General features: G+C 46.1%; 1 protein-coding gene across 4 annotated transcripts in view; it reads left to right on the top strand.

The window, feature by feature from the left end:
* Nucleotides 1-12,009, top strand: part of SDK2 (sidekick cell adhesion molecule 2) — a 393,871-nt gene that overhangs the window by 301,421 nt on the left and 80,441 nt on the right. For all 4 annotated transcript variants that reach the window (XM_063456338.1, XM_063456340.1, XM_063456339.1 and 1 more), the window contains exons 7-11: nt 1,212-1,323; nt 1,701-1,891; nt 4,669-4,752; nt 6,299-6,493; nt 7,012-7,128. In XM_063456338.1, coding sequence (XP_063312408.1) covers nt 1,212-1,323; nt 1,701-1,891; nt 4,669-4,752; nt 6,299-6,493; nt 7,012-7,128 — 699 coding nt within the window. The remainder of the gene's footprint in view (nt 1-1,211; nt 1,324-1,700; nt 1,892-4,668; nt 4,753-6,298; nt 6,494-7,011; nt 7,129-12,009) is intronic.

The raw sequence follows: 12,009 nt of genomic DNA on the forward strand, positions 1-12,009 counted from the left end.
CTGGGATTTCAGGGGTTATGTACAGGGGGATTATTTTGCCGTAAGATCAGCCTTTGGTGGGATTGGTTAAATACCACAACTGCCACAGGCTGCAATTATTATTTGTCCAATCGGTTTCTCCGGGGCTGACAGAACGAGGCTCTTGATTTCTCGCTGTTAATTAATTTTTAGAAAATTGCTTTTTTTTTTCTTTCTTATAGTTTGGTCAAAGTTTAATTAAACTTCCTAACCCCCCTCCAGTCACGTAATTCAATCAAGTCCTAATTTCTAATATAATGCAATTTAGCTTTAGTCGTCCCACCTATGTGTTACCATCTCCATCTAAAATTGCCAAAAACTTAATGTATAAATTAGCATTCTCACTGCGTTGCAAGGTTAACTCTTTACATGGCTACGGTGGAACGCGACATATAACATTTCATATCTTTGACACTTAGATCCCAGTATATATGTATTTATTCTCTATTATATGGAATTTAGAAACGTGTTATAACGTTCTCCTGAAGTGATTCTTGATCAGGACGAACTTTGTGCTCAGTAGCGCGTTATCATACACTCATAGACCGTCATAACCTCGCACTGCCCCAGCGTTCAGTCAATAGTTTGTCGATTAGTCTTTGTCCTCTCTACATGATCGGTGTGTTTACCTGGCTTACAAGCTTGACCAGTTAATGCAGCCTTTCGCTCTTTCACTGACTGGCTGTTATAACGAGAAAGTCGTGTTGGGGATTTAGTCCTTGGGTTCATGTTTTGGCCAAATACCGACAGGGAGGGGGTACAGTCCAAAATAATCTCTCTCAGACATTGCATTGCAGAGTCAGCATCACACAGAGAGCTACACGGGATTTACTGCAAATGCAAACTGCCGGCTATCCAGACAAAGAGTCTGGGATCCATCACTTTTATCCCGCATGCTGTCACAAGAAAAGAGACGTATTTAACAGTTCTCTGGCAGGAAAGGGTTGCGAGCCCGGTACATAATTCCCCAGTTACCAGCGCTACATGCTAACTCTTAAAAGGCAATTTTCCATTCAACTTGACTTTTTTAAATCTTTTTTTTTTTAAATTGTTGTTTAGCCCAAACATTGTGAACTGTGTAGAATTACATGTTAACACTAACCGTTTATATCCATTCGATCCCCCGGTGAATATAATGTTTTGAATATAATCTCTTCGCGTGTGACAGTTTATTTTATGTGTTAATCTTACAGATGTGGGGGGCCCAGCAGATCCCATCGCTCCCACTATCATTATATCACCGCAGAATACTAGTGTGGTGGCGGGGACCTCTGAGGTCACTATGGAGTGTGTGGCCAATGCCAGGTGGGTCTGGAGTTGTGGCTAATGTCTCTATCACTTCCTTTGTATGTTTTACATTATCTTTCTGCTTAACCTGTTGCACTATGTCTTCTATCTTATTCTTTTACTATACTGTCTTCTTTCATTAATTCCCATCGTTTTCTATCCATCTGTATATTGTTCCTCACAAGTTCCCCTTCTACGTTCTCGCTCATTCTCTTCCCAACGCTATTCCTCGTCTTCTTTTTTTCTCTTCAAACCGAACCCAGTGAACCATTTTTTTTCTGATCACTTTTCCTGCTTTCAAGTCATTATTTCGTCCATCGCCATACTTTGTTACCTTGTTTTTTACACTTTCCCATTGACTCTTGGCTTCTTTACGGCATGTTCTGTGTCTCCAGACCGCTCATTAAGTTGAACATTGTTTGGAAGAAGGATGGAGCCCTCCTGACCAGTGGCGTGAGTGAATATGGACGCCGCCTGACGCTGTTGAGTCCCACCGTGAGTGATGCTGGGTATTATTCTTGTGAAGCTACTCTACGCAGCAGTAGTGTCCCACCAGTCACCGCAGGGGCCTTCCTGAACGTACTTGGTGAGCATTAACCCTTTCTGCTAATTGGTGCATGCACAAAGATGTTAAACTAAAACAAACAGATTTTTATTTTCTCTAATTTAGACTAAATATATAAGTTTGACCTAAAATTGTGCAATCCATGAGCATAAGTCAATGTGTTTGTATTTTTTCTCAGCCAGAGAGAGGGGTGAACACATAGCTTTCCGTACAAAATACAAGAACCCCAACAAAAATGATGCCCTGCCAGTAACATTTTGGGGGGCTATGTCCTGCCATTGCTGGGGTTTTCCCAGACATACATTGTAATTGGAGGCTATTGGTTTGTTATTGTAAAGTTAAACACTGCAAGCCCTGTTATTCCAATAAAAAGGTTTTGCAAAATAGTGAAATACAGTTATTGTGTTGCTTTCATTAAGAAATGTTTGATAAAGACAGGATAATATGTAAAGAATAGGTCATCGTTGTATTGTTCGTCAAACACACTAAACGTTTATGGGGGCAGTTTCCCCTCTGGGATTATTACCAACGCCTCGTGTATTGGAAATCGAATGTAATCTGAGACCTATCCTGGGAGAGGGTAAGAGATCAGGAGACATTGCTTGGTATCTGCCATACTGTCAGACTAGTAAGCGTTGCCCAGTCCCTGCGTACTCTCTGTGAATACATTTCTGTCCAATATAATTATCTGTGTGTGCTAGACGTCAGTGGCACGTGGCGTTTCCAATCCTATTTAATTGATTACAACTCCGTAATTGAAACACACTCCAATTAGCAAATCCCAATTGCTTATGAAATTAGACAGTGCAATATTATCATAAAATAGAAAAAATAAAAACTATTTAAGGACGTTCAATATGCAAAACACATCCCACCTGTCTGCCGTACACGTGTGATGCTCATGTATATTAGGATGAATAGCCTGGCTTTGTTAAAAAGATACAGGATTCAGCCTGAGATTCCTATAAATATCTCCCTTTATAAGAAACACCTGGCCTTACTTAATGTGCAAAAGGCCATCATTGGGGTATTAACCACTAACCTGGGAGATTGTTCATTTTCGGGAATAGCTGAGTTGGAGAACGTTTGGGGAATTTTTGGCATTTCCACCGATTTCTAGACCCAAAAGGTGGTCACCCTGTGATACCCCAGCCAGTACTGTATCACTTAATGCCCACTCAATTTACTTACCTGACTCTGCCAGACTCCCCCTTAATAAAACCAGCTATTCAGTACCTACCCCTCTAATAATCTGTGAAATCCCTCACCCGTTTCCTGGAATGGCAATACCATCAGCGAGTCTACTCATAAAATGATCCTCCTTCCATTCTGGCACTAGGGAATCCGCCTTCCATGGGATTCTAAATTCAAAGTCCTTCTGTGCCAGTGTGTACCTATGGTATGTTTTAGTAAATGTTACATTGTACTGCTGCTTTATAGAAATATTTATATAGTGTTGCTATAATTCATATCATAGCATTAATTAGTGCCAATATGCCAGGGAACAGCATTTTGTAGTAAAAATATTTTGTATTTTATTCAATAAAAGCTTTAATTTCAGGGTTATTCATAGCGAACTCAAAGAGAATTAATTTCAAAGCTAAGGCCAAACTAGCTGAACTTGAAGCATAGCTGACTTAGAGATTTTTCCAATTTGGCAATCTTAGCCTTACATTTCTAATTCGCTTTAAATTCACACTGACTTCTCTCTTTAATAAATCACCCTGTATAACCTTGCACGTCATTCTCTCACACTATTAACGCGTGTAGTGGGGTGAGTAGTTCAGCAAAGGTAAGTCTAAATGCACTTACCTGCACAGCCCTTCCTTGTTCAGGATGACATCATTGCCCCATGCTCGGGGCATGCTCCTATGCATTGTGCCAAATGTGTGTGCAGCACTGAGCAGGTTAAATTCATTTGCATGATATGCCCTGGCTGTGCCAAGTCTGCCAGGCGCTCAAATTGAATAAAAAAATAAAAAAAACTTAAAAACAAGAAATGGTACAACCCACAATTTACTCATCGCTTTGTCCTGTTGTGCACAATATAGAAAAAATGCACAAATCTCGAACTCCAAGGATTCATTAAAACCGATGTGTTTAAAGTTTTGTGTATATTGGTATATTATAACTGCTCTAGCTGATTTTTCTGTTATTAAAGAATTGTGAAGATGCTTAAGTTTTGTTTGTCTTTTGTGTGTGTGGATTTTGTGTTTAATATTTTTGTTTTATAGTTATTGTATTGAGTCTCTGTTATTGTTTTAGCGGGAAAAAAATATGAATTATCAGCATTAAATAGTTATGCTAACAGTTAAAAATACCTTTAAACTGTCCCAGATCTCGTGGGACAGTCCTGCTTTTGGACCTGTATTCCGTTACCCTGTTTGTTTTCTTGGATACCCCATTCTTCTGGATACCAGATTATATCCCCAAAATGTGCAGAGTGAGAGAGTCCTAAAACGCAATTTATTGTTGGTTATTTGTGTCCATGTGAGAGTGCATCTACTTAATTCACAGCATTGTGTACATTGTGTGAATAATGTGTTTCTGACAACCACTTGGGCTGGTGTGGGAGCTTATCAGGTCAGCAGCGAGTGTTGTCTGTGCCCCCAAATCTCGTCCCCCAACATGACTATCAAACTGCCACCCTTCTCAAACCAACACACGGACCCCATCTAAAATGTCGGGGGGAGGAGGTGCCTGATTAATTAAACAGTTTTGAAGTGTTATGCTGGTAATCTGCTAATCTGAGTGCCGTTTGCAGTAATTGTAATAATAGAGCTAATTTATCTTTGCAGAGCCCCCGCAGTTTGTGAAGGAGCCAGATAGACATGTAACTGCTGAGATGGAGAAGGTCGTAGAGATCCCGTGCCAGGCCAGAGGTGAGTACAGACCGGTCTCTGACCTGGACCCTCTATGAGAGCTTATCGCTTCTGCCTTTTGTGCAATTGCACATGTGAAGTGTCAATAATGAGCACCGAGGTAGCAATTCGACCAATTCTGTATCCATAATTACTGAGAGACACGGCCTTCAGCGCTTAGAAAAAGAAACGGCTTTTCCAGAGAATGCGCCATGCTGGACCCTGAGAAATGATTTAATATGCTGTGTTATATTAAGGACCCCAGAGACTCGCTGCTTATTAGACGCTCACTGGATCTTTTATTCTCCCTTTGCTGCCTACTATATTCGTGCTGTTTGTGATATTTTCTTTTTCTTTTCAGTCTGTTCCTTTTTACTTGTAGAGGTTGTACCCCCAATCTGTCACACACTCAGTCTGTCCCTCCCCGTCACACACTCAATCTGTCCCTCCCCGTCACACTCTCCATCTGTCCCTCCCCATCGCACACTCAGTCTGTCCCTCCCCGTCACACACTTAATCTGTCCCTCCCCATCACACACTTAATCTGTCCCTCCCCGTCACACACTCAGTCTGTCCCTCCCTGTCACACACTCAATCTGTCCCTCCCCGTCACACACTCAATCTGTCCCTCCCCGTCACACACTCCATCTGTCCCTCCCCGTCACACACTCAATCTGTCCCTCCCTGTCACACTCTCCATCTGTCCCTCCCCGTCACACACTCAGTCTGTCCCTCCCCGTCACACACTCAGTCTGTCCCTCCCCGTCACACACTCAGTCTGTCCCTCCCCGTCACACACTCAGTCTGTCCCTCCCCGTCACACACTCAATCTGTCCCTCCCCGTCACACACTCAATCTGTCCCTCCCCGTCACACACTCAATCTGTCCCTCCCCGTCACACACTCAATCTGTCCCTCCCCGTCACACACTCCATCTGTCCCTCCCCGTCACACACTCCATCTGTCCCTCCCCGTCACACACTCAATCTGTCCCTCCCCGTCACACACTCAATCTGTCCCTCCCCGTCACACACTCAATCTGTCCCTCCCCGTCACACACTCAATCTGTCCCTCCCCGTCACACAGTCCATCTGTCCCTCCCCGTCACACTCTCCATCTGTCCCTCCCCGTCACACGCTCAGTCTGTCCCTCCCCGTCGCACACTCAGTCTGTCCCTCCCCGTCGCACACTTAGTCTGTCCCTCCCCGTCACACACTCAGTCTGTCCCTCCCCGTCACACACTCAGTCTGTCCCTCCCCGTCACACACTAAGTCTGTCCCTTCCCGTCGCATACTCAGTCTGTCCCTCCCTGTAATCTGACAGAGCTCTTTGGCAATGACACCCCCATCACCCAGCCCTCTGCAACGATGGTGCCCCTCCCTCATAGAAATGGTGCCCTCCACTGAAAGAGTCCATTAATATCCACCATATTGTTTATGGCATAGACCACCTGTTTACATATGGTGGGGCCGTGGCTCAGACTTTCTTCACCATATGCTAACATGACTTCTATGTACCAACATTTTTTTTTCTTTCTGGTTTAACCCCATTATTTCTGCACATCGCAGGCATTCCTCAGCCCTCCATATCTTGGTATAAAGACGCTGCTCTAATCGATTTCAGTAAAGATCCCAGGTTCCGGCTAGTGGGCAAAGGGAGCCTGCAGATCAGTGCGCTGATACCAGACGACACGGGCATGTTCCAGTGCTTTGCTCGAAACAGTGCAGGAGAGGTACAGACCTCCACCTACCTGGCTGTAACCAGTAAGTAGTCACACGGATTCCTTGAGTTGAGTTTGTGAAAGTTAGAGGATTAGAACGCAGTTAAGAATGATTGCTCCGGTTTAATTTATTTACTTTATTCTCTATGAATCTTTATAACAATACATCTTTATGCTATACAAACTTTGTACATTGTAAGGTCAAGCATAGTTTGGCATTCCTTGAAATGACCCCACTATGTGACCCCACTATGGGACCTCACTATGGGAGCATTGCTAAGATTAGCGATGGAGGTTTAAGAATATAGAACCAGTGCTACCCCTGTATTATATTAATAAATGGTGCTCTCTATTAATCTTATAATGTACACATTTCTAAAGCAAATCCACCCTTAATCTTAATGTGATAAAGTGCTTGGGAAAGATGAGCGTCCCCTTGTTTTGTAACTAACTTACTTTGAGAGCTGTATTTATCTGTATTTGACAATTTCTGATACCATGATTATTTTATTGTATTAAAAGTGTGTCTATTCGAATTTTACTATTTTTGTTTCTCATCAGGTATCGCCCCCAATATCACGAAAGGTCCCCTGGACAGCACCGTCATAGATGGAACTGCCGTGGTATTGCAGTGTGAGACGTCAGGCGCCCCTCGTCCAGCCATAACCTGGCAAAAAGGTAAGTGGCTGAATCAGAGGCATAATTAAAAATCATTGGGCCCCTGGTGGGACAATTGCCATGCCCTCCAATGTGTCTAATTCCCCCACTCCTCCAAGTGTCTGATTTGCCAACCGCCCCAGCCCCTCCAAGTGTCTCATCCCCCTCAGCCCCTGCAAGTGTCTCAGTCCTCCAAGTGTCTCATCCCCCCAACCCCTCCAAGTGTCTCATCCCCCCAATCCCTCCAGGTGTCTCATCCCCCTCCAGCCCCTCCGAGTGTCTCATCCCACTCCAGCCCCTCCGAGTGTCTCATCCCACTCCAGCCCCTCCAAGTGTCTCATCCCCCCAGCCCCTCCAAGTGTCTCATCCCCCTCCAGCCCCTCCAAGTTTCTCATCCCCCTCAGCCCCTTCATATGTCTCATCTCCAGTCCCTCCAGTCCCTCCAAGTGTCTCATCCCTCTCCAGCACCTCTAAGTGTCTCAACCCCTCCAGCCCCTCCAAGTGTCTCATCCCCCCCAGCCCCTCCAAGTGTCTCATCCCCCTCCAGCCCCTCCAAGTGTCTCATCCCCCTCCAGCCCCTCCAAGTGTCTCATCCCCCTCCAGCCCCTCCAAGTGTCTCATACCCCTCCAGCCCCTCCAAGTGTCTCATCCCCCTCCAGCCCCTCCAAGTGTCTCATCCCCCTCCAGCCCCTCCAAGTGTCTCATCCCCCTCCAGCCCCTCCAAGTGTCTCATCCCCCTCCAGCCCCTCCAAGTGTCTCATCCCCCTCAGCCCCTCCATGTGTCTCATCTCCAGTCCCTCCATGTGTCTCATTCCGCCTGCCCTTCCATGAGTCTCATCCCCCCCTCCAGCCCCTCCAAGTGTCTTAGTCCCCCAGCCCCTCCAAGTGTCTAATTCCCTAAGTCCTTCCATGAGTCTCATTCCCCCTTCAGCCCCTCCAAATGTCTAATTCCCCCAGCCCCTCCATGTGTCTCATCCCCCTCCCTCTATGTGTCTCTTCGACCCCCCGAGAGCCCCTCCATGTGTCTTTCAGCCACTCCCAGTGTCTCTCCCACCCCCAAGCCCTCCATGTGTCTCTCCAACCCCCTCAGCCATTCCAAGTGTCAGGCAGTGTGGCCGAGCGGACTGCGGTACCCGGTCTTCTTCCTGAGAGAGCACTTTCTGTCAGACAGTGGTGCTTGCAGCAGTGGGAGGGGAGCAGCACAGCTCTCCCCTCCTGCCGGCAACCGTGTGGCAATGCATCGGCCCTGAAATTATGGTGGTAGCCCAAGGTTGTGGAGGCCACAGCTGTGGCTGGGCTCCCTGGAGTGATCAAAGCTGCGACCCCTGCAACTGTAGTAGTTACGGCACTGATAGTAGATATTTATCAGCCCTGCACTGTTATTATAAGTGGACAGGTAAACTACAATTTGGCAAATTGCTGAAATTATAAGACTCTGTGTCTAGAGAGACAAGAAACCTCCTTACACTATAACCTTATAGCTGCAGTTATAATGCACTGTGTGCGGGGAGAGAGGGGACCTCCTTACACCATAACCTTATAGCTGCAGTTATAATACACTGTGTGCAGGGAGACAGGGGACCTCCTTACACCATAACCTTATAGCTGCAGTTATAATACACTGTGTGCAGGGAGACAGGGGACCTCCTTACACCATAACCTTATAGCTGCAGTTATAATACACTGTGTGCGGGGAGACAGGGGACCTCCTTACACCATAACCTTATAGCTGCAGTTATAATATACTGTGTGCAGGGAGACAGGGGACCTCCTTACACCATAACCTTATAGCTGCAGTTATAATACACTGTGTGCAGGGAGACAGGGGACCTCCTTACACCATAACCTTATAGCTGCAGTTATAATACACTGTGTGCGGGGAGACAGGGGACCTCCTTACACCATAACCTTATAGCTGCAGTTATAATACACTGTGTGCGGGGAGACAGGGGACCTCCTTACACCATAACCTTATAGCTGCGGTTATAATACACTGTGTGCGAGGAGACAGGGGACCTCCTTACACCATAACCTTATAGCTGCAGTTATAATACACTGTGTGCGGGGAGACAGGGGACCTCCTTACACCATAACCTTATAGCTGCAGTTATAATACACTGTGTGCGGGGAGACAGGGGACCTCCTTACACCATAACCTTATAGCTGCAGTTATAATACACTGTGTGCAGGGAGACAGGGGACCTCCTTACACCATAACCTTATAGCTGCAGTTATAATACAATGTTTGCAGGGAGATAGGGAACCTCCTTACACCATAACTTTATAGCTGCAGTTATAACACACTGTGTGCAGGGAGACAGGGGACCTTCTTACACCATAACCTTATAGCTGCAGTTATAATACACTGTGTGCAGGGAGACAGGGGATCTCCTTACACCATAACCTTATAGCTGCAGTTATAATACACTGTGTGCGGGGAGACAGGGGACCTCCTTACACCATAACCTTATAGCTGCACTTATAATACACTGTGTGCAGGGAGACAGGGGACCTCCTTACACCATAACCTTATAGCTGAAGTTATAATACACTGTGTGCAGGGAGACAGGGGACCTCCTTACACCATAACCTTATAGCTGCAGTTATAATACACTGTGTGCGGGGAGACAGGGGACCCCCTTACGCCATAACCTGATAGCTACAGTTATAATACACTGTGTGCAGGGAGACATGGGACCTCCTTACACCATAACCTTATAGCTGCAGTTATAATACAATGTTTGCAGGGAGATAGGGAACCTCCTTACACCATAACTTTATAGCTGCAGTTATAACACACTGTGTGCAGGGAGACAGGGGACCTTCTTACACCATAACCTTATAGCTGCAGTTATAATACACTGTGTGCAGGGAGACAGGGGATCTCCTTACACCATAACCTTATAGCTGCAGTTATAATACACTGTGTGCGGGGAGACAGGGGACCTCCTTACACCATAACCTTATAGCTGCACTTATAATACACTGTGTGCAGGGAGACAGGGGACCTCCTTACACCATAACCTTATAGCTGCAGTTATAATACACTGTGTGCAGGGAGACAGGGGACCTCCTTACACCATAACCTTATAGCTGCAGTTATAATACACTATGTGCGGGGAGACAGGGGACCTCCTTACACCATAACCTTATAGCTGCAGTTATAATACACTGTGTGCAGGGAGACAGGGGACCTCCTTACACCATAACCTTATAGCTGCAGTTATAATACACTGTGTGCAGGGAGACAGGGGGCCTCCTTACACCATAACCTTATAGCTGCAGTTATAATACACTGTGTGCGGGGAGACAGGGGACCTCCTTACACCATAACCTTATAGCTGCAGTTATAATACACTGTGTGCGAGGAGACAGGGGACCTCCTTACACCATAACCTTATAGCTGCAGTTATAATATGTAACGGACCGTTTCAGCATAAAAGGGGAAAAATCCGTTTAGGCGATAATCCCCTTTTCTAGAGACAGGCACAGCTACTGCAGAACACCAAACTCCCGATCTGGATACGAAATAACACTCCGAACTGGAACAGCTGAACAAGAAAAGCATACAATCCGCTTACACTCTTGGCAGTCAGCTTACAATCCAATTCCCCCCAAGAACGAGACGACACTTCATTTTGAGGGTTAAGCAGGAACTCTAGACTGGCTCATCCAGCCTGGCTTTTATTACAAACAAGTACATACAGGACACTCCCAGGGGGAGGATGAAATTAACCAATCACAGGGATGTACCTCCCACACATTTCCTCCCCTTAGATTAGTACTTAATATAATTATACCGTACACCCTTTTCCCCAATTCCTGGATGTACCCCAAATACATATGCTACACCCCCAAAACAGGTATCCCCTGATAGCCCTTATTCAGGGGGACAACATATTCAAGAATTAGGTCATTCGGATGAATGGTTCGGGAGATATGAGGTTCCAAAGATTTGACCGACCGCATGGGTAAAGTATCCGAAAACAGTTCCATGCATTTTGGCCCTGCGGTCGGTCACAAACAAGTGAATGAAACAGATGAATTACTGGTGCCATAGAGACTAAGGGGGATTCGCATGAATCCCCTAGTTCGTACGTTTCTTTCTACCGAACGGCGGGCCGTTCGGTAGTTTCCCCACGAAATCCTGGAAGTCTGGAGGTCTCAGCGGTGTTTGCCTAGTCGAGTGTCCGATTTCAGTTCCAGACACTCGACGGCAAAACACCACTGTTCGGTAGTTTTAAGATGGCCGCCGCCACGTGTTTGCCCCCCGAATGGCGGCCACCCAGAGGACAAAGAACACACTACATGGATTGCCAACACCCCGTTTGCAACACCGTTGCAAACGGCAATTGGAGGCACACCCATTCCTGGGCGGTCTGGCTGTTCGGTAGTCTCACTCAACACAACGAATGGAGTGACTCCACCGAACGACCAGATGAACGCTGCATATATACCACCCAGGGCCAACCGCACACAAAAATACATACATGACATTAAAGTATTAAAGGCAGGATTACTGTAATACGCTCCACAGTCTTAAAGGGACAGTAGTCCCAAAAGTCCCAATCTGTTCATAGATGCTTTTAAAAGGGCCGGTAGCAGCAATATACATTATTACATGCCCAAATATAGTTTTTCCAGTACAATATGTCCAGGGGCCATAGTCGCAGGGCAGGAGGCTAGCAACCAGGCTTCTCCAGTTCACAGTGGCGAAGTTGGTTTCGCCACAATTCTCCCCTTTACCAATTAGACTAACAGGGTATCTGACCTCCTGCCGGTCAGTGCCCTGGTTAGTCCAGCAACCCACCCACAAAATAGAAATAGTAGAGCAGCCCACCCACAATAAACAGTTACTACACCTGGGTGAGGGAGGATCTTGTCCGGGTTCAGGTGCCTCAC

The sequence above is a fragment of the Pelobates fuscus genome, chromosome 5 (genome assembly GCF_036172605.1).
Source record: "Pelobates fuscus isolate aPelFus1 chromosome 5, aPelFus1.pri, whole genome shotgun sequence".
NCBI classification, from domain to species: Eukaryota; Metazoa; Chordata; class Amphibia; order Anura; family Pelobatidae; genus Pelobates; species Pelobates fuscus.